This window comes from Alosa sapidissima, chromosome 5 (genome assembly GCF_018492685.1).
Source record: "Alosa sapidissima isolate fAloSap1 chromosome 5, fAloSap1.pri, whole genome shotgun sequence".
NCBI lineage: Eukaryota > Metazoa > Chordata > Actinopteri > Clupeiformes > Clupeidae > Alosa > Alosa sapidissima.
In genome coordinates this window covers 9,738,695-9,762,325 of record NC_055961.1, presented here as the reverse complement: position 1 = coordinate 9,762,325, position 23,631 = coordinate 9,738,695, and the positions used below count along the sequence as shown (strand labels likewise).

At 39.8% G+C, this 23,631-nt stretch overlaps 1 protein-coding gene and 1 long non-coding RNA gene across 4 annotated transcripts; one reads left to right on the top strand and one right to left on the bottom strand.

Annotated features, from left to right (window-relative positions):
• The first annotated feature begins 2,905 nt into the window (after window positions 1-2,905).
• On the top strand, window positions 2,906-4,079 carry LOC121709447. The gene is made up of 4 exons (XR_006031956.1): window positions 2,906-2,915; window positions 3,009-3,013; window positions 3,499-3,581; window positions 4,004-4,079. It is a non-coding gene; the product is annotated as an uncharacterized LOC121709447 (long non-coding RNA).
• A 2,315-nt stretch (window positions 4,080-6,394) lies between these two features.
• LOC121709444 (sodium/nucleoside cotransporter 2-like) lies at window positions 6,395-19,211 on the bottom strand. 3 transcript variants are annotated; one of them, XM_042092849.1, is made up of 18 exons: window positions 19,049-19,211; window positions 18,808-18,884; window positions 18,545-18,630; window positions 17,723-17,814; window positions 17,066-17,255; window positions 16,468-16,609; window positions 16,130-16,243; window positions 15,787-15,861; window positions 15,614-15,694; window positions 15,434-15,514; window positions 14,764-14,889; window positions 14,356-14,486; window positions 13,981-14,149; window positions 12,945-13,124; window positions 7,786-7,867; window positions 7,576-7,674; window positions 6,736-6,841; window positions 6,395-6,600 (listed from the first exon to the last, which is right to left on the bottom strand). In XM_042092849.1, exons 1-18 carry the CDS (start codon window positions 19,053-19,055, stop codon window positions 6,492-6,494), a joined length of 1,947 nt encoding a protein of 648 aa, XP_041948783.1. In that variant the 5' UTR covers window positions 19,056-19,211; the 3' UTR covers window positions 6,395-6,491. The 3 variants fall into 3 exon arrangements, with proteins under 3 accessions (XP_041948783.1, XP_041948784.1, XP_041948785.1); XM_042092850.1 differs by lacking the exons at window positions 17,066-17,255; window positions 17,723-17,814 and having other exon boundaries at window positions 6,396-6,600; XM_042092851.1 differs by lacking the exons at window positions 18,808-18,884; window positions 19,049-19,211 and having other exon boundaries at window positions 6,396-6,600; window positions 17,723-18,388; window positions 18,545-18,594.
• Between the last annotated feature and the right edge of the window lie 4,420 nt (window positions 19,212-23,631).

Genomic DNA, 23,631 nt, shown 5'->3' with positions numbered 1-23,631 from the left:
GAAAGGCAGTAGGTTTCGTTGGAGAGTGCGGACAACGATCTCGCTACCTTTTGCATTTCCACAACTTGACAAAGGAGCGACATGGTCTGGCGGACGAGAGCTTTCCAGGTAAGTTAAAATACTGTAGCGTCGGTGTCTACTACTAGACTATCCCCTCATGCTGTGCGGGCGGGGTACGGAAACTGGGGGTGTTTTACCTTTTATTTTGGGTTACTTTTAGGAGTGTGTTACTGTGTACTGTAGTTTTGCCTTTCGTGTAACCCTTGTGTCGCACTGAGTGTTGCTACCCTGTTTGTGTATTAGATAAATAGATAGATAGATAGATAGATACTTTATTGATCCCCAAGGGGAAATTCAAGATTTTTGTGCGAGTGTGATTGACTACCCTCATGCAGGGCTGCCAACTTTTCAAAAAACCTTGGAGTGAGATTTGGTGGGGCCAACCAAAATTTTGCTGCGTAGGCTACATAGGAAATTTTTGTTTGGCCCATTCAGCATTATTACCGTAGGCTACAGCAAAAAAAAAAAAAACGTACATCATGGTTCTCAGGTGTAGGGACCAGGGTCCCAGAGTTAAATTAACATTGGTATCAAAGGGATCTACTACTAGGACCCTCGGCCTGAACCTGTGTTCATCTGATGCTGTGTCGTCCTAAGGGTGTTTTGTAATTTTTTTGTAATTTAAGAAATGTTTGTATTTTTTAACTTTTTTTTTTTAACTTTTAAATGCATCAATCGGGTGCACTTTCAAAATAAATTCAGAGGTCAGACGTTTTTTATGGAAATATTTGTGCTGTAGCCTAAACTATTTTGCACTTCAGAATTATAACCATGCACACACAGGTGGAATAGTTATGGTGATATTGCAATAAGTTCACAACCACAAAACATATATGCTACAGCACTCCATGAAATTATGCATGAAATTATGCAGAAGTGGTCACCTGTGTTATTCAGCTAGTTCATTTAAGATAAGATATTGGTCATTGTAATGGCCATCTAGTCTATAGCCTATGCTCTTCCTTTTTCAGGACGTACTGGGAATGATGTGAATGTTTGCATATGGCTTATGTCAGGCAAGAAAAAAAAATTTGTCTCATTATTTGATTATTTGTCAGGCAAAATTTGTCTCATTATTTGATTTTCGTCATATGTTTGCATTAATGTTACTAGGAAGCATGCCATTAGAAATATATTCATGTATCTCTGTAAGTGGGATTGGCTGGAACCTGGCAATATAAGAACCATGATAGTGGGATAATCTATGGCTGAGCAATTTACAAAAATGTATACTGACAAATAGTTTACATTAGAATAGGCTACATTATAATTTCGCCCCAATGAGACTATGTAGAGATGTGTTTCAAAACCGGATTACTCAGGATCCACTTATTGCACAGAGGCATGCTTTATATCCTCGTATTTGGTACGATTTGCTGTTTATTGAGATATTGGGTTTGCCATGTGTTGTGTGAAGGGTTAGTGAGATATTTAACCGAGAGTAATGGGTGTGCACTGTGTGCAAAATGCAAATATGATTAAATTGCATGTTCAATCGTTCACATGATGTGTGATATCTGTAGGTTATAGTTAGGTTGTAGGTTTAGTTTAGTTGAACCTCATCTGCCAGGTATTTGACCTACCAGGTTGACACTTCAGTGTGAAAAATACTCAATAAATACTCAAAGCATACCTAAAGCCGGGAAAATGCGGGGGGAAATGCGCCTGGGATGGCTAGCGAAGTAGCATCGCAAATGAGACAAAGAATATTCCACAGACAGGGGGTGCTGAACCCCCTCACCGTCTCTGAAATCATAACTAGTCGATCACGAGTGGCTCAACAGGTAGATCTATAGATAAACTCATCTTTCAGGCATTTGACCGACCGGGTTGACACTTCAGCGTGAGAAATCGGGGGTGTGGCGTGTGAAACTAATCAATTGTGTGTGTCTCACGGCCAATGCGTGAGAGTTGGCAGCCCTGCTCATGTGTCCCTTGTACTGTGTCTATCCTAGCGTTCATGGGCTTCGGAAAAACCTTTTGCCCAGTGAAAACATCAGTCCGCGTCATTCACGTCACATAATGTGAGTCAGAGGTCGGAAACTGGGGCTAGCTAACAGGTTTTGCTAACAGAGTTGCCCAGTTAGGGGCTCGTCATCACGTTGTAGTTCGTTTGTAGTCCATGTGGCCTTTCATGTCCAACAGTTTTAATGTGAACTTGGGAATTTGCCGTTTTTGTCACTTGAAAGCTGCATATCTTTCTTTCACAAGCGTCTTACACTAGCCTGGGTTTTCCCATGCTGCCTTACACGCGCAATTTTATTCACGCTGCTAGGCAGCCTGGATACCATGGAGCAAATTTTCGCCTCAGTTAGGGGACCAATCACAGAACGGAGGGAGGGCAGCAAGACGATGACAACACAACGAAGCCGTTATGAGCTACGTACAGACGCATTTGATAGACATTCGTAGCGCCTAATGAACAGCTCTGGGCATTCGTAAACCACGTTTCAAATACGAGAAAATGAATGCCTAGTTCCCAGTAGAGGTCTGCACTCCGCACTCTTTTGCAAATTGAACCCACGTAAACGACAATATAGGCTATAACGCACCTCTCTCACGAAAATCAAATGTTTCAAATTGTGTGCTGAGTGTAAATGTAGGGCTTATTAATTTATTTAATAATTATTTGAAAGGCACAAAGCCGCATACAATCGCGCGCGTGACTGTGTATGGTAATAAGGGGATTCGACTTGATGTAGCCGCCTGCAGCCGTCATAAGCTGACTGTATGAATTGTGCATACGTCATGCAGTCAGCTACAGACCGCTGTAGGCGGCTACATCAAGTCGAATCCCCTTATTGCCTGTGCACTCAGAATTCCCTTGCTGCAGCAGTTTCCTACTGTCTATGGAGGTATATTTATCAATAAAATCTATCCTCCTCAAACTGCTTCAAGAGAAAAAAACATGGAAGCTGAGAAGTCACTGTAGCCTACTGTAGTTCTAGGCTGGGTAGGGTAGCTTAATGCATTACCCTAGTTACATACCAGAGGCGATTTTTCTGTAAGACTACAGGGGAAGCTCAGCCTCCTAAAATATCATAGAAAATCGCATCAAATAACACTATTACATTAGCTAAGCTTCTAGCCTACTATTCCAACTAGAACATGCTGAAAACATGTTCATTTTCATGGCTAGTTTGTTCAGCAATAAGGTTTTGCCGGTCATTTATCGTGATTTCGCAACCGTAATACATTGCTCTGACAACACGATCCATCAAAAAAAACATGCAATAAACCCATAGACGCACGCTCGGCTTCACTGGACTTTCAATGGCACTACAGAGTGGGCTGATCTCAGTGCAGAAAAGCTACACGTTTATTGGACAAGTCAATAATTCATTTCCGGCGAAGCCCGGCGTCTCTGGGAGTGAATGGGACAGTGGGATGGCCCGGACGCCGAGCTTCTGTATGATGATTGGAGGAACCATCATAGAGACTCTTTTTGATTGACAGCATATGTCGCGATCTGACAGGAAGTGGTTCAAGTTCAAGGGATGCATTAACGTTAGTGTTGGCAGGTGAAATTCAGACTTTAGTTTGAAATGGGAGAATGTCTTGTTTGGTTTTTATGAAAGCAGAAATCTTGCCTCTCATTTCTACTTGATTAATATATTAATAATATTGACAAAATACTACATTCATAAGTCTAAATTTCTGAATAAAAAACCCAATTTTACAGAATTTGGTATAGACGTTAAACAATATATAACAATTTCTAGCAGTAATAATAAGAAGGCTGTCAAAACACAAACACTTTTTGTGCTTTACAATATGTTTTATTATTATTTTATTTTATTATTTATTATTATTTTTGTGTAATGTACATCCCCCTGGCGTAGTTGCAACAATGCTTTTGTACTGTATTATTGTATACTCTTTGTATACTGTTTGTATACTTTAATTGATCTAATAAAAAAATAAATAAAAAAAGTGTTGGCAGGTGAAGTCGAGAGGCAAGGCAAGTTGCAGCTCAAATTCTCATAATTTGTGAGCAATACAGTCATTTTCTATTTGTCTTTGTAAATAGCATAGCCTACTGTAAATAAAACCGTAATAGAAAACCGTTTAGGCTAAGTTAGGTAGCGCGCTATATAACGGTGTAGGCTATATTATGCTAATATTTACTTGAATTTTGATTTGCGACGAGAATTCTTGGGCTAACCGTTGATGTGCCGTGAGAAAGGTAGGGAACAGGCACCCACCAGCCCAGCACTAAACTCCGAGCGTGGTAAACAAAATCGGATATTTCAGGCAGTAAAAGCCCCGGTAAGAACCAAACTAGATTTTGTTCAAATTTACACACCTATGGCTACTGAAAAATGTAAGGTTCATTTATCAAATGTTATTTTGAAGTATTAAAAAAACGTTTTAGAATTTAAGAACGAAATGGTTGGTAATTAGCACGTTTACGATAGCCTACTTGCTTATCGTTTTGTAAATTGGACTGGCGTGTTCCCTAAATAACATAACCATCTTCAATTAGCACACATTTTGCAATAGTAGCTAGCACAATGTGAGAATTGTTGATCATTATTTTGTTTTACATACTATTTTAATTAAGTTATTTTAATTCAATAATCAAGCCTTACATCCCCAACTGCCCACTGCGGTCTTCTGATGAGCGTCTGTTATGTCGACCAGTCATGAAAACTAGGTCTAATTCAAGACTCTATTCCTCAGTGGTTCCATGTTGGTGGAATGAGTTGCCCAGTGCTCTCCGTTCCTGTGGTAGTTTTGGGTCGTTTAAGAGGGGTCTAAAGACATTCCTGTTCAACATGTACTTAGTTGTTTAAGTGCTTATGTGTTATGGTTTGTATAATATTGTTTTATTTTTCATTAGGCTGTTGATTATTTTGACATTATTGTTTATTATTGATATTCTCCTTAATGTAGTCTTACCATGTCATTGTTTTTATATTATTGATTGAATGGACATTATTGTTTTATTTTTGCTTTTCCCCTCATTTTCATTGCTTATTTTATTAGGCTATTGATTGAATTGATATTGTTGTGTATTATTGCTATTGCTATTATTGACCAACATTCTAATCTGTTCCCTGTTCAATTTTAAATATTATGTTGTTTTGTATTTACAGTATTTGTCGCTTTGGACAAAGGCGTCTGCCAAATCCATAACATACTATAATTGATTAATGTTCTACCAAATATTTGAGCTCTCCACATATGATGGGCTTGATTTGTAAAGCTTAAACAAGAGGAGGTTGTGTTTTTCATAGGTCACTTGTGAAAATGTATATATTTTTTCACATAGTCATTTTCATAGGATTGAAATGGTATATGGGGTAGCTAGGCACTTGAAAATCTATGTGAAAGTAGCTCAGTCTATGGGCAATGAGTGTACAAAGTGCCAGTGTTGTAGGCTAACATAGATAAATAAATTGAGTCCATCATTGGCACTTTATACACAAAATTACTAAATTAATTTGGTACTTTTTCACTTGTGAATATACTGCACATGTAGTATATTCAAAACAGGTGTCAAGTGTTGAAACATTCAAATTCTTCGTGAAATCCCATCCCAGAAAAACTTTTGTCTGCTGAGACATCACAATTATCCATATGTTTGTTTCCGATGAGCCATTGTGAATTATATCATTAATGACACAGCTTAAAACTATGGGTTCCTGTAGAAGATTGATTCAAAAGAGATGATGCATTGCCTGGTGTGTCACATAACTGTTCCGCAGTGATCATTTAATAATACAGAATCTGTATGTCTCAGTCTATCTGTGTGTGTACATGTTTGTGAGTGTGTGTGAGAGAGAGAGAGAGAGAGCATGCATGAATTTGAGCGTATGTGAGTGTGTGTGTGTTGTGCCTTATCTGTACGCATGTGTGTTTGTGTGTGTGAGAGAGAGAGAGCATGCATGAATTTGAGCGTTTGTGAGTGTGTGTGTGTGTTGTGTGTGTGTGAGAGAGAGAGAGAGAGAGCATGCATGAATTTGAGCGTTTGTGAGTGTGTCTGTGTTGTGTCTTATCTGTACGTGTGTGTGTGTGTGTGTGTGAGAGAGAGAAAGGAAGATAGAAAGAATAAAAGTAAGGATTCTTTGTGATCCTGTGGGTAAGTGTGTGTGGTGCTGTTGTGTCAATTGTTTTTATAAAATAAAAATGTACAGTACAAATAAAGAGAGAGTCCATTTAGATAATGGCATGTACATTTTTATTGATATAAAGGTAAATCATTTTAATAAAATAATAAAAAAAATACTTTTTTACCAATTCTTAAAAAGTAATATATACAAAGGCATATGTTTTAAAAAAAAGATCTTGCCTAATAGTTTCTCAGCTTAGATTGTGCAATTCTGTTCACCAGTATATATTCATATGTGTATATATTCATATGTGTGTGTGTGTGAATTCAGTGAAAGTGAATTCAGTGCCAGTGAAAAACACCTTTAAATAGTTTACTAGCATATGGTCCCATTGTAGAGACTACAGCATTTTTTAAAGTAGATGGTGGCGTTTGTCACCTGACTCCAGATACCCTCAAATGTCACAGTCCCGTTGATCACCGCACTGCAATTATGGTTGTTAAGAGATGAGGGGTAAGTGACCTTACAGGTTAAAGGGTAGACATTGCCAGACCTTGTATCTAGGTCAAGGCCCCCCTACCATGTTCTCAATCAAAGGTGGATAAAGAAGTAAACTCACCTATTTAAAAGGTCAGAACAGCAGTGTTCGATGTTGGGGTCAGTGCTCTCAAAAACAGAGGTCTTGAAATACTCCACACAGTCCAGAGGAGGTACAAAGAGGATTCCTGGATAAGATAATGCTGCAAAATCATTTGTCTGGCACAAAGTAAGTGTATTTTTACAGCCACCCATATATAAGAGTTAAGGGCTGAGCACTCAAATCTTGTAGCCTGACGAGCCAGACCCACATCAAGATGTAGGGTCTGGGAACTTACCATAAGCACTGCTCAGTCCGAGGGCCGGGTTAAACGGTTGTCTTTCAAATTTCCTCTGCACGCAATAGGATAGCGCTACAACTCATGAGTCCCATGCATTTTCTCACCAGCGGAGCTAGTTGATCAAAATTTTGCCAATTTAAAAAAAGCTTAACTCGAGTCGCGATTCCAAGACTGCTGTTCGCCAGCAGCAGCATCCATCTTCTTTGTTTTCAAGTAGCAAGAAATTCACGCGGAACCGTAGGCGACTCTATACACGATGTGATTGGCCTGATAGAAGTTTCATTTTTCCAGCTTGCAAGCCAACGGAGAGTTGCTTGACTACCCTGGCTGCAAATTACATTCGCTGCCGCTAGGGTGCGTCTAGATTTGTAGGCTACAAATCTTGTACATTTTCAAGATTCTTTAAGATGAACCTTCTAGCCTAAAGTAACTTATGGTGCAGGTGAGTATAGCCATCTTATCTTAGTGAACACAGTATGAACTTTTGGTTTTATCAGAGCCATGCGTTGTGAGTCAAACTGAGTCACAAACAAGTTTTGGTCTTATGACAGTTACATACACGTACATGGAGCAATTCTTACCTGCAATACATGCATTGATGAGAGACACACAGGTACCAGTTAGGAGAGCTCTCATCACAAGCCTGGAAATGTCATTCTTTCTTGAAGGACAGATGGATGCTGCAGTGAAACACGTAAACTCCGTAAATCCTTTATCATTACATCAGAATCAGAATTCATATATAGACACTGAAGTGTGGGAGCCAAAATGGCTTCTACAGTGATACTCACACAAGGCCCCGATGATCATCCCAACTGAACTGAAGTTGGCAAAGCCACACAATACATAGGTGCAAATAATTTCTGACCTGACCTGTAACGACATAGAAAGATTGCACATTATGGCCAACATAGACTGTTGGGCAGAATAATGATTAGTTACACAAATAACTGAAGACCCACTCTTTCAATGTCCAGCACTCTTCCTGCATCTCGACAAGAGAATCTTTCTGTGGCAAATCATATCTATTCATTTGCTAAACATCATAGCTTTGGATACAAGGTGCAGGCATGCAAACTGGTCAGTGGTGAGAAGGGTGCGCAAAGAGGGAAATGGCTGTTTCATAGCGAAACAAGCGCGAGTGACATTGCTGCCAATAGTGCAGCTTCCATAGAGTATGAAATGGCCACATACGACATATAATGTCAGCATCATATCTGAATCATCCGAAGGGTCGGACCTCCATTTGACAAAGCTCCGCATATACTGTACTCCGGATGTTATATCTGAAAATATAGTATAGTATAGTATAATACTATAATTTGGTCTCTGCATTTAACCCAATCCGTGAATTAGTGAAACACACACAGTGAGGTGAAGCACACACTAACCCGGAGCAGTGAGGGATTAGGTGCCTTGCTCACAGAGGTGGAAAGTAACGAAATACATTTACTCACGTTACTGTATTGAGTAGTTTTTCTGTGTATTTTGTATTTTTTAAGTAGTTTATAAAATCGGTATTTTAAATTTTACTTGATTACATTTTGAGCGAAGTATTGTACTTCGCTACATCAAAAATCCCATCCGTTACTTGAGTAAAAAAAAAAAGTTAAGACTAACGAAAACAGAAAGGGAGAGAAAAGAAATCACACCCTAAACCACTAGCCTAGTGATAATGATCAGCATGTAGCCTACAACAGGACATGAATCAAGCTGGCGCCATGCAGTCTTTCTGAAAGTGATGGGAGATGGAGCTGGATCACGAAATGCATCAGATTACATGTGTAGCCTAACCTATGAAAGTGTATTTTCCGCTATTTCAATGGGTTGTCTCAGTTCGTTTTAGCACTAATGATAGCGGAGATATTCAAGCAAACACCATGGGATTTCGTGTTTTGACGTTTGTGCTCACCTTTCTTTGGAAAGAAGTTTATTAGCAGTTGTTTCCCCTCATTTTGATGTATCTCTTTTTAATAACCTGACTTGGCTTTCTTGGAGAAAGACATTGCACCAGCAGCACAACAATTAGCGGTCCACTACTAGCGATGCTCAACTAAATAAACAAAAGATAGACTACCTTATGAATCGTGCAGGCGGACTAAACCATTTAGCTCTTTAGCAAGGGAGAGTGAGAGTGACCTTAGACAGTTTTCACTGTTTTGTATACAAAATCCAATCAGTCAAACTTTAAATTTCGTCTGACATTCATTTTGACATTTAATTTGGAAGTTAAAATATTCAGGTAAAATAAATATACGGTGGACATATAGTCATATATATTTTCAGTAATTAGCTTAAACTTCCAGTGAGTCTATTCGAAATTTTCACCACACATTATATTAACACACATATAAAAAATCCAAAACATAAGAGTTATGTGTATTAAATTGTATGACACAGGAAAAAAGTATTGAACGTGCCTACTGAAATTTCTTCAATGCTTTGTGGAAAAGCCTTTAGACAGCTTCAAGACATTTCCTGTATGACAAAAGGTATTAGTCACAGTATCAGGTGTGATTTTGGTCCATTGTTCTAAACAGATTCCAGGGGTCCCTCTTGTGAATCCTGATCTTTAGTTACTTCCAGAACTGTTTAACTGTGCTCTCTCCAGTCCTGTTCACCCTGTACACATCTGACTTCTGCTACAACACCGAGTCATGCCACATGCAGAAGTTTTCTGATGATACTGCAATTGTGGGGTGTATCAGGAACAGGCAGGAGGAGGAGTACAGGAGCCTGGTGGAGGACTTTGTGCAATGGTGCAAACTCAATCATCTTCAACTTAACACTTCAAAGACCAAGGAGATGGTGGTGGATTTCCGCAGGTCTAAGCCCACTCTGCTACCAGTTCACATTGATGGGGTCAATGTGGAGGTGGTTAGCACCTACAAGTATCTGGGTCTCCACCTGGACAATAAACTGGACTGGTCAGCCAACACTGATGCACTCTACAAGAAAGGGCAGAGCAGGCTGTACTTCCTGAGGAGGCTGCGGTCCTTCAATGTGTGCAGTAAGCTCCTCAGGATGTTCTACCAGTCTGTTGTTGCCAGCGTCCTCTTCTATACAGTAGTATGCTGGGGTGGAAGCACAAGGAAGAAGGATGTGGGGCGAATTGACAGGCTGGTAAGGAAAGCTGGCTCTGTAGTGGGAGCTGAACTGGAGTGTATCACTTCACTATCTGACAAAAGGACCCTGAACAAACTGATCAACATCTTGGACAATGAGTGTCACCCACTCCACAGCACTATTGTTAAACAGAAGAGCCTGATCAGCTGGAGACTTCGCTCACTGCCTTGCACAACTGACAGACTGAGAAAGTCATTTGTCCCCAGGGCCATTGAACTGTTCAATGCCTCACTTAAGGGAAGAGGAGAGATAGACTTCTCTGCATAGTCTGTCTGCCTCTTCATCCCCTCCATGTTTGGTACTGTCTGTCCACTAGCCACTTGTACCACTGTCTTTATGCCTCACTGTTTGCGTGCTATATTAGCACATATGCATAACCCCCCCCCTCCATGCCACAGCCGAACTGTGGCCACACTTATACATTTTCTTAAATAGTTAAATATATAGATATATAGACTTTACTTTACTTTATTTCTGCATTGTTGCACTGTTGACTTACTCATTTGCACTATCACCATGACCACTATCACCATTGCACTACCACCATGACACTCATTCACACAGAGCACCTTAGAGCACCCTACCATACCTTACTATGCACAGAGAATCACAGGCTCAGTCCCTGCCTCAGTCATTGCAAGCGCCTCTGATTTATTAATCACCACTATGTGGATACTGTTTTTAGAATTGATTTAGATTAAGTGTTAGTATAATTTGTAATTTTGTTATTTGTATTTTAGTATATTTTTATATATTGTATTAAGTGTTAGTATAATTTGTATTTTAGTATATTTAGCATATTCTTTATCTTCTACTGTCCTTACTGCTTAGTTGTGTTTTTATATTATATACTTTAATTACTCTTCTGCTGTTAAAGAATGTGTTTGTCTTGTATGTATGCTGCTGAGACCTTGAATTTCCCCTGGGGATCAATAAAGTATCTATCTATCTATCTATCTATCTATCTATCTAATTGAATTGGCTGCCTTCAAGTCTTTCTGGAGCTTTCTCCGAGTGGTCCTTGGCTCTTGGAATTGACTATCCTTCTGACTCCCTGGTCAGAAATATTGCGTGGCCGGTTGATGATGCAGTGATGTTTCTTCCACTTACAGATAATGGCTCCCATGCTGCTTACTGAAGATTCTGAAGTTTTGAAATGCATCTGTAACCAGTTTCATTGATATGTTTTGCAACAATAAGGTTGCAAAGGTCTTGGGAGAGCTTTTTGCTTTTATCCATCATGAAATGTTTCTTGTGTGACACCTTGGTAATGAAAAACCTTTTTATAGCCCATCAATTTGTAGGCTACTAACCAAGTTTATATTAATTTGCACAGATAGAAAGGATAACTACTCTACTTACAGATTCCAGCTCGTTCCTTCCCTTTCCTTGCCTTAGTGCTTTTTCTTAGCTTGTTCAATACTTTTTCCCTGTGTTATTCCACTTCATTACACATGACTCTACTTATGGAGTTGTTTGGATTTTTTATGTGTGGATTACCTGAGTTATTACTAATGCCTGGTGAAAATGTTGTACCCCCCGTATTTCACTTTTCAAGGGCCCTCTCCTCCATTGGGGCCCTATACTTCCCACTCTCCCCCCCAGTTCTGCCTGTGAGGGGCTTTTCAGTTGTGCTGGATTACTGTTCATTGCAAAGCGACGCAAGGATGAGTGCAACTAACTTTGAAAATCAACTACTGCTCAAACTTAAAGGAGAACTCTGGTGATTTTTCACATAGATCTCCATTTCTCAACGTCACCGAGTACTGTCGGTATGAACAAAACTGAAACAATCGGTTTTACCTAGCTCGAGTTGCTGCAGATACAGCGCTACACACTAGGAGCATGAACATGGCTGCCTTAGCTGCTGGCTGCAGCAACTCGAGCTAGGACCAAAGTCCTTTTCAGGCAAGTACCTCCACTCCACTCGGCGGCCATATTGCAAAACTTTTTGGGCACTTATCGTGCATCTATTTCGGCAGAAATGCGTGTGCGTAAGGCTTCACGACACCAATCTTGCTGCAGCAGCGAGATCACAACAGATGATTGGCACGATGTCTTCACAGCACACCACATGATTGGCTCAATGTATTTTACAACACACCACATGATTGGCTCAATGTATTCACATGTCAACGTTTTGCTGCGGAAGGGTTGTGATGTTTTGTATACAACTGACTAACCCCATGCATTGCCCCTCTTGAATTTCCCCTGGGGATCAATAAAGTATCTATCTATCTATCTATCTATCTATCTATCTATCTATGGAGGATTTTTTGAGTGCTGTCTCTCCTCATTAGAAAGTCTCTGGTAAAACTGGTTGTTCTGGTACCCCCCCCCCCCCCCCCCCAAAAAAAAGTAACTAAGTAACTTTTACTTAAAGTACATTTTAAATGAACTACTTTTTACTTTTACTTAAGTACATTTTCAGATCGGTATTTTAACTTGTACTTGAGTAATATTTCATCAAGGTATTGGTACTTTTACTTGAGTAGCCTACAATATTTTCGTACTTTTTCCACCTCTGCTTGCTCAAGGGCACTTCAGCCGTTCCTACTGGTCGGGGATCGAAACGGCAATCCTCCTGTCACAAGCCCGAAGCCCTAACCAGTAGGCCATGACTGCCCCCCAAATGAAGTAGTGTAAATGCTAGTTAAAACAATCTATGAAGTACTGCCAGAAGCTATCAATCATTTCAGAGAGCTGATGGCACAGCTCTTCAATAAACCCATAACATCTGTCCTTACAGAAACTGACGGGTTCAGGGAGATCTTTTAAACATGAGACCAGTTCCAAAGCGTAGGGAAAAATGGTGGTTACTCACAGAGATGGTTTCAGCAGTCAAGCCATTGAGCCTGTTGTTTTTCAACACAGAGAGTTTCTCATAAGCAATGAATTCGTTGAGGAAGAGCTTGGTACCAAGGAGCTCGGCCACCACGTAGGCATCTTCTATAGGTATACCCATCATGAAGGCCACAGGCATGAAGACGTAGGAACAGATTAACTGTGGAGAGCATGAAAGGGGTGCTGAATGTGGGTCAGACACTGGCCCGCATTCTAGCTAGTTCTAGCTAGTTTGCTACCATAGCTGGTAAGTCCAAATGAAATTGCAAGGAAGAGAGCATACAGCCACAGAATCTTACAGGGTTCCTACGCAGTATGGAAAACCTGGAAAAGTATGGAATTTGATTTTAGTAATTTCCAGGTCTGGATAAGTATGGTAAAAAGAAACAAAGGTATGGAGAAATATTTGTTTTTCCAGACTAGTGCATTTGCAGTACTAATCACTTCACTCGGGTCATAATGAACCATTCCTACTGTTGTGTACTGTCAGTCCCCATCGTCAAGATACTATAAGATACAACTAAGATACACCTAAAAATGACCCAGCTAAATGGACGAATATTAAGTGTCATTTTTTAATTCACTTCAGTTGTCCATACCTTTGTTTTTACCGAGTTATCCCAAACCAGAAGTGGCTGCAATGTCAAGAATATAGGTCAGAAAAATCTACCGTGAAGTTTGGAAATTTGAGTATGGAAAAAGGATGGAATTTTGAAATGGAAAATGTGTAGGAACCCTGATCTTACATTTACATTTATTACATCTGACGTAGGACAGGAGGACTGAAGCATGAAAGAGCACAATCACAGATGTCAACCAAGAACTTAAAGGCCACAGAATTGTTCAACCTGACAGTCCATTATCTCAGTCAGCAAAAGGCATGTTGCACATGAGTAGTTGTGAAATAGGAGAATGGGGAGGTGGTGGGTTGCGATCAAGAACGACTGCTGCAGCAGGGCCGGCAGGTGAGCCTTGACTAAGTTATCTGGTTAATGGGAAATGGAGGCGTGACAAACCTGAAATGTGAGTCCTGGATAATCCACCAAGACCCCAAACCAATCCAAAGCAGCATTTACAAATGCGAGGATTGCAAGGAATGCTATCAGGTTAGCGACTATGTTAGCCACAAGTCCAATGGAAGCTGAGGCTCCTCCACTAGCGGCCTCCAAAATATTTTTCTGCCCCCTTTCAAAAAAAGTGAAGTTCAGAATAACCATGAGGATTGGCATAACAACACAGGGAAAATGAAGATAACCAACCTGACCAGCATGGCAGGAGAAATATACAGTGGGCTATATACCCAACATCATATATCAGCTTCAAGGACCTTACAAGAACTCAGAAGACATTTCTTGCCTCAACTATTTACTGGAAGGGAACTGTTCACTCACCCTCCATCCACTTTCACATTTTTACCGTTCTTAAATTTGCTCTCTTCAGTCTCAGGGTAGGAAAGCTTGGAAGTGGCTAGGGCACAGGGAGCAGCCATAACAGAAGCTGATATCAGGTGGGCAGCATCGATCTGTTGGATGGAGAGACCATAGATGAGATATCACAAGCCTGACTTGCAGCGTACCAGTCAATGATAAACACTGAGAAGATGAGCCATATTTAATATTTAAATTTGATCTTATTTATTAGCCATATCTAATTTGATAATAGAGGCTAACCTGGCAGATCAAAAGAGATTTTTATTTGTATTATTATTACTCATGTGGCCACTCTGGCCAACAAACAAAGGGCTGGTAGAGGAAGAAGTTCGAAAACAATGACTTAACCTTTCTAACACTAAGCCTCACCCCAAAACTGATGTATGCTCCCATGACACCTCCAGCAATGGTGGCAAAGCCTCCTGTCAAGACTGCGTGGATCTCTGATTGGGTCATGTCCTTTATGTATGGACGGATTAGCAGGGGAGCTTCCACCTGCCACAGAGTATCTTCAGTTTCACCAGTATGTACAGTGGCTTACATCAGTGCTTATGTATGTGCCCTCGAGTTTATTCAATGACTTTAATATTGATTCCTCTATAGGTTTTAAGTAACACAATAACATATTTGGTTCTGATGGAGCATGCATGCAACAGATCTGCACCACAACAACTCCAGATCGCTGCCAGAATCAGCTCATGTGGGTGTTCTTTACAAGCATGTTATTGTTTCATGGAGATTGCCTTTTCCCGAAACAGCAACACACCATCCATCCTGTTTTAAGTCTTAAATAGATAGATAGATAGATAGATAGATAGATACTTTATTCATCCCGAGGGACATTTTAGAAGTCTTTAGATAACTCATTAAAATTATAATAGATAGGCTGCCAAAGCTAAGATACTAGATGTTGTATCAGCTGTCAGAGGTTGGCCAGTGTTTTAGGGCAGGAATTTATCAAATCTAGAGAATGTTTTGTCAAATGTGTACCAAAATATATTTTATTTTGATTTTTTTAGTACATGTGCTTTCACCTCACCTGGCCGATAAAGATGTTACCTGCAACACTCAACGATTCTGTTGCTGTCGTGCCCATTGTAACTTGCATGACTGAGGAAATCTGAGAGAGAGAGAGCGGTTGCAGCTCCTAGCCATTACACATTCCATTCAATCGTCACTTATGCTCTAAACCAGTCTGTGAACAGGCAGGGGCTTTTACCTTCATAATTAGCCACTGCATTAGTCCAAGGTAGTAGAGAACAGACATGACACTGCTGAAGAATATCACAATGGGCAATGTCTGCAGAGTCACACATGAGGACATAGCAAACCCGGAGCAGACAGCTGTAAAAATACTATGACACAGCCAGACAATGATTAGTGTTGACTCACCTGAAAGGCAAAGACTTGAGTGAGCTCTGTTCCAAACACAAATTCAGACCCAGCTTTGGTGTAGTTCAAAAAAATCTGAAATGAGACAGATGAGTCAGAATTTAATTCATTGTAATGTACAATGTTATTTCACTGACAACCACTACTGTCACAATGATCATTGTTGGTCTCGCTGTGATTGAAAATGTCATTGCAATTTTTGGATTGCACATTTATGCAAACTTTCACCATAGCAAGATTAAACTTAAAAACTACTCTGTGTTTTATTTAGTTCAGTGTTCAGCAGTGAAAACATCAACAGAATATTAGAAGATGCTTAGTTTTTCACATTGGTTAACATTACCTGGACTTGATCTCCAAGCCATTTGAATGCAATGAGACCTGGTTCTGTCCTTATCACAAACACGCCAATTGCAAACTGCAAACCAAGGCCCCAAAAGACAGGTCGCCATGACACCTAATTTTGCAGAATAAACATATAAATCTGGTTTTAATATGTATGTGTGTGAGAAGCTTATAATAACATGTGAACACATTATGAAGGTTTGTGAAGTCCACAAGAAATCCAAAGTCTACACAATGTGTTAATAGATAAGAACATGTGGTAAACTGCAGAAACGGGGTGTGTTCCTTTCCTTTATAGACCAGCACCCTTCTGACAGTAAACAACACCACCCTTACCGCCGTTCGGTGGGCTGAGGTGAGGAACAAGACCGGGACGAACATACAGATGCCCCCTAATGACATGAGCTGTTCTGGTCGCTTGCTGGTGTCCACTGCTAGCCAAGTCATGATCAGGCCAAGCACAACCAGTATGAATACCCTGCAGAATCCAGAGTGAAAATCTCCTTACTTCAACTGAAGCATGAGAAGAACATTTCATTTGAAATTCAAGCAAGTTTAAGATAAAACGGGGGCGTTGTGGTGCAGCAGGCTACAGTGGCCGTACCATGTACGGGTCCGAGTGCCCACGGGGACCCAGGTTCGAATCCGACCTGCGGTCATTTCCCGATTCCCACCCTATCCTATCTCTCTCTCCCACTTACTTCCTGTCACTCTTCACTGTCCTGTCCAAATAAAGGCAAAAAAGCCCACAAAATATACTTAAAAAAAAAAAAGTTTAAGATAAAACACTACCTCCTGTAAGAAAGAAAACATATATGGCACACAATAATAGCCTATATTACAAGTGCCTAAGAAGTTTTTATTATTATTGTTTCTGATGTGAATGTGAATAACAAAGAGAATACTAAAAAGATCCTAAACATATTTCACTGACCATTTGATCCACCTCAGGTTTCTCTTGAAACACCTGTGTGCAGGCTTGAAGCATCGCTTAATGTCCTCTCCCTTGTACTTTTTTACAAGGTCATACACTTTAGAGACTACTGCCAAACTGGTGAGAACTACAAGGGCAATTGCCCAATTAATGTTCATCACACATGCTGTGATGAAATATGAAACATAACCTGCAGGAAATTCAGAGAAAAACAATTATTTAGGAATCTATGTAATACAGTATTTCTACATCATACTCTGTAAGTTTGGTTCTTTAAAAATTCTTACATTGTTGTTCTTTGTCTTTGCAAGTTCTTAATTCTCTGTTAGACTATAAAGTTGGTTGAGTGATACATGGTTGTCCATCAACCAGTTAACTGCTTTTAATTTTCAAACAAATTTTGCGTTTTCAAGTTTCGAGTTAAGTTTTCAGTAGGTTTTGGTTTGTACCAGGTGAAAGGGTCACAGTGTAACCAACTTACAGTAATTGTCAAGAGATTTCAAGATATGCAAAAAGTGGCCAGTGAATCTCATCTATCAGGTTCACACAATGCTTTTGGGTCAGGTGTGTTATTTCATGGTCATTACTTGTTTAGACAAGTGGAGATTTGGATTGAACATGGGGGTTCCTCCATTTAGAATGTAAAAGATATGCTACCTGCTCCAAGTAAGGCCAACACAATGTATTTGATGATTCTGGAATGATCCTTGCAGTATCTTTCAACTGCATTAATAGGTTCAAACACCTTACTGAAAAATACAAAAATAAGTGTGAGGTATCAGCAGCAGGACTCAGTTGATCAATCCTCACAAGGGGTTTCATCAACTAATCGACTATTAAAGTTGGTGCAGGCAGCTGCAGTCAACCAGTAGTGGACAAAATGACTAAAGGCTAAACATTCCACAAGTACTTCCCGAAAATGAGACCTGTTCCACAGTTTCATGTAAGTTGTAGGCTATACAACTGCACTAAAGTACAATAACAACAGATCCACTGCCAACAGCTAGCAGTAATGTTAGCACCAGCACTGTACCCCTTAAACCTCACACTCACACAAAGTTGAGTTGACAAACTAATGACTAATTACAAATATGACGTACTCTCAGGATATTACAATAACAAATTCATCATGGTCAGAGAGTCATGCTCACACCAATTACAGGGATACCATTTCACCCAGAGAAAATCGGTGAGTTTCAGATACGTCAGAAGTGAGGATTCTTGCAGTGGAGTGGCCTTTTACAGATTACACATCTAGATAACACAGGGTCAGGACCATGACCCTCACGAAGGAATGCGAAGGCCAAAGACACAATACAGAGCCTATGATGCAGGCAACAACAGGGGGTTAATGGGTATGCATTCATAATCTTATGTGCATGCATTCAGAGAAATAAATATGGGACCACAGTCAATTATTCCTCAAATTGGAATTCTGTGCTGTTAGCTGTAAAATATTGCATCATTGGAGGACAGTACCTGCAGAATGACTTTGATTTCGTGGTCGATCCCTTATCATCATTTTCATCCGTCGAAGCCTTGCTGTGACCATCACTGCTCTCTTCCTAAACCATTGAATTATTCACTTGTCAAATTGAGGTTAAAAAAACCAGTGACAAGAAAAGCAAATCACTTTTTCAACTGAATCTAGAGCGGAGCCCTATGCCTTCTCTCGCACCGATTCCCACGGTTTCACTCCAGATTCAGCTATCGAAAATCTGATACCCAGCGCTGAAACTGACCTCTGATTCAAATGATTTCTTGTCCACCCCCTGTCCATTAGAGTAAACACAGTTCAGCTGGATATCACTTGTCTCCGCTGGGGAAAAACAAAGAAAATGACATACATGGATACGTTTTCAAAGCACCTACGGGTGAAAATAATTCCACAGAATCAGAATTAGCTTTATTGGCCAAGTTTGCATAAACAAACAAAGAATTTGACTGCGGTTAATCTTTGCTCTCAAAAGTAGGCCTACTCACTTAACATATAAAGAAAAAAACCTTAAAGCTCAGTAAGCAATATAAAAATACTGTAATAGAAATATAAAAAACATTATAAAAGTAGTAAGAATAAGTGCACAAAGAATGCACAAAGAATAATAGACAGGTAAGAATGATAGACAGGTAAGGGGTAGACAGCAAATGTAAGAGGGAGCAAGAGGAAGAACAGGTGCAAAAAAAACACCTTCCCAAGCTTTACTTGGAAAGAGCTGGATAATGGCTTACTCATTGTGTCCTTTTGACTGAGAGATAAATGCATGTGTTTGCAACGAACAGGAAAATACTCCTTTCCCAGATCTTATCAGTAATTAACCACGTGGTTGTGAATCTATGCTCGGTCACTCCATTGATCTCTGATTCAGAACAATAGCACTTTCCAGTGTAAGTGATCTGATTTAGGACTTTGGAGCTCCAAGATAAGGGATAAGGACAGGTTCTTCAGAGGTGGACGTAAGTCGCTTTAGACAAAAGCATCTGCCAAATCCCATAACCATAACCAAATATGTTCCCCAGGTTGAGTATCTGTAACTTTTAGACATTACCTTTTTTATTGTTGTTGTTAAGAATAACCATACCAAAAGATCTCTCTATAATCTATTCTATTTCTCCTAGACCAGTGTTTCTCAAACTTTTTCAGACCAAGGACCACTTAACCAATAAAAAAAAAACCACAGACCACCTAGCTAAAAAAAAAAGTAGGCCTAATTCAACAGTATATTACACAATAGGCCTACTCAATGAACCTCTTTGCTAACTGTCTTTGCACTTTGCTTATTGTGTCATATGATTTAAACTGCCATAGCTTACATAGGCAATGTTGAAGACCTGTTTGGATTTACATACAAGTTGGTTCAATATTGCAAACAACTCATCTATTATATTTTACCACGTCTGCTCGTGGACCACTTGGGATAGCTTGCGGACCACCAGTGGTCCCCGGACCACACCTTGAGAAACACTGTCCTAGACATAAATGAACCCAATGTAATGAGACTCATGGCCATGTTTTTTTCTTGTATTTCTTCAATTGAACTACTGAGAAATGGCCCTTCTCTTGTCTCAGCCCAAGCTCAACTTCAGAAATCACAATTTGTTTTTTTATTGCTCCTTATTTCTCATAAGGGGTTAGGAAAAACAGGAGAAAACTCGAGAGCTGATTTATTTCTTGTGATATAAAAAAAAGACAAAGTCTTTGACAAAAGACTTGTAAAAGACAAAATAATTGCAAAGTAACTATAATTGACAGTAATAATCTAATCCTAACAATTGCACTACCTTTATACAGACAAACATGTTTATGATAATATGAAAAATAGAGGATCTCCCAAGAGATCTGAAAATGTTGATGCACAGTTTTGTAGAAATGTACAGACTCTAGACCAACATCTGAAAATCATCACATATCACATTGTTTTCATGAGTTTTCAAAATACAGGGTTTAGAAAAACATCAGTGCCAGCATTTTATTGACCACAATAACTCCATAAATCACATCTTGTTTTGTTTGGCATTTGGCTCTATATTCAGTCAAAGGTTGACTGATTATAGTTTAAGATCCAGTTGTGCAGTGATTTCCAATAAAATGTTCTACACAAGAGGTCAGTGTTTTGCAGAATATTAGACATGCAAAACATAAGATAATTAGACATTAGACATGGAATACATATTGCAGACTATTATTAATCAAAGGCTAGATAAAGATAAAGGTTGGATAAAAATATGAAGGTATATTTGGTGCAAAATTCCTGAGCACTTGGCAATAGATTTTACTTGTAGCCAAACTTGTGGATAGGTGTCCAAATGAAATCAGCATTGTTGATTTGCCCAAAGGGTTGTCTGTCGAGTGCCCGCCCCTTAGCTCTACAGATACAGATTCGGGTAAGAATCAGTTTAGCACCAAATACCAAATAGTCACGTGTGGTGCAAAAGTGAGAGCTACGGAAAACAGCATTGGAGACTCCTAGCAGCAGATTCAAGCAGTTATTGACTTGTGTGCATGCGAGAAAATGGTCACAGACCCTCGATGAGAGGTCTCCAACCTTTTTGGGAATGAGGGCTAAGGACCCAAAATCATATGGAGGGCTACTCATTTGGAATAAAGAACCCCAGGAGGTTAATCCTCCTAAATAATAGACCTATGTGATTTTTACATCTAAATTATCAATATTATGTAGGCCTATAAGCCTTTATATATGAAGCAACTGTATTTTAATCTGATTCCTCAATACTTCAATATCAATATGCAACACTACCAACATTTTTGTTCAGTTTGTTCATTTCAAAGTTTGCATAGGGAATCTAATCCAATTTTTTTTAAACAAAAAAAACAATCTTTTTGTGCAAGAATTCAGAGGCTGTTTAAGTTCTGCTTTCAGTGGACAATTCAGTTTTAACATTTCAATAGCAATCACCAACAACACCCTAACTTATACACTGTAACAGAGGTCGTAATTCGTCCACCGCTCACGGCCCTCGAACCCGCACACCTCAACACACACCGGCATGGGAGTCGAACGCTCTAACCACTGAGCTAAAAGCCCAGGCTTCCAACTCAGCGGTTAGAAGCGTTCTTAAGGTTAAGGGTGTAAAGGGGCTATTACATTGTACATGGTATGCGCTGCACTCGCCGCTAGGTTGCTCATGGTTGAGGTAACGTCCCAAAGATTTTTGTTGTGCTTGCCGCTGGGCTCAGCGCAAAATACCAACGACTTACAGCGCGCCGCAGTCAAAGTTCAACCTGATTGAACTTTGACCACGGCACGCGCAAGAGCGGCAAAGCGCCAAAATGCCGCTTGCGCTGCGCTTTGCTCAGGCATCCACCAGCCCAGCACTAAACTCCGAGCCTGGTACACAAAATCGGATATTTCAGGCAGTAAAAGCTCTGGTAAGAACCAAACTAGATTTTATTCAAATCTACACACCTATGGCTACTGAAAAATGTAAGGTTCATGTAGCAAATGTTATTTTGAAGTATTAAAAAACATCGTTTTAGAATTTTCAAACGAAATGGTTGGTAATTAGCACATTTACGATAATAATGTGAACTCTATTTTTGCTGCCAATCAACAAAAAGCATGACTTTTATGTCTGTGTACGTAGGCTACACGGGATTCGATGTTCGATAAACACAACCAAGAACAAAACCGTTGCGAAACTAGCAGAACTTATAATAAGAAGTTCATTTTCACCAAAAACCGGGACAATTCGTGTCCCAAAAAATATTATTAATTATCCGGGACAGTCACTCAAAAAAGAGAACAATCCCGGGAAATCCAGTGCATGTGGCAACCTTAGCAACAGCATGGCAACATCTAACATCTAAGGAGAACGTTCACTCCCGGGAAACTTTTGGTTTCTGAACTGGTTGCAGTTCCTATTATGGTTCCACGTGGGGGCGCTCACGAACAAGTGCAGAATGAATGGAGGTCTAAGCTGTACCCCTCAAAATCCACTTTTCTCGCGATATAAATTTTTGTCTAGAAATTTGAATGTTTAATTCGAAAGGGGGGGCAAAGAAAATACATTGCTAAGTATTATATTTTTTGAGTCACTTATTTGTTCTAAAAAGCCTTTCAAACGTGCCAATGACATCATTCATTAGCAGAATGCTAGTGTGTTATGGGCAACAACGACCCAACCTGTAAGAAATCGAAAGGACATAAGTACTTCATTCAACTTTCGACCTATAATCCATATTGAACTTGCAAAAACTACAATCAAATCTGAGATTTCTCAACGACAATCAGGTGAAAGAGACAAAATTAGCCGTCTAGCTCCATAGACCCCCATTGTTTTTGCACTTGTTCACGATCGCCCCTAGCGGAACTGCAACAGATAGCAGGTACAATGGAGTTAATAGGGAGTGAACCGGCTCTCCGTAAATGGGCTCTGGCAACAGTAACTAAGGGGGCAGGACTTTTCCAGGTGTCTTGGAGACTGGGATCATATGCAGGTGTCTGAATTGACTCTGCTATGGTGGTTATGTATTTAGCAGACGTTTCTGCTATACTCCAATAACTTGACTATTAGGTTACTTTACTACGGAAATTCAAACAGAACCGTCAATGACGTTTGTCACACTCTTTATTATGCCTGCATAACAAATTGCATTTTATCACTGGCAGTCGGAGACTTTCTAGTGGAGAAGCCTCTATCGCTGTGTCACCGACAGTGTTAATAACAGTGGAATTGAAAAGTTCTTTTAAACGGCGTTAGGTAACAACGTTATTTTTTCAGTAACAGGGTAATCTAACTAATTACTTTTCCAGTTGTTACAACGCCGTTAACGTTACTGGACGTTAAATGCGGTGCGTTACTATGCATTGATTGAATAAACTGTGTAATCCGAACGCACCCCTGGCGCACAGCTAGTGAGGAGGTGGGTTAATAACGACGTAAGCGATTATGATTGGCTAAGGCAGAGTCATGTTTCATGATAGCCAATCAGAGCCAGTGTTTTTACACACTTGCCAGCACACGCGCCACACACACGCAACAGGAGCAACAATCCGATGAAAAGTTGACATTTTCAAGGTGATATATAAGATATAAGCACTACTTCA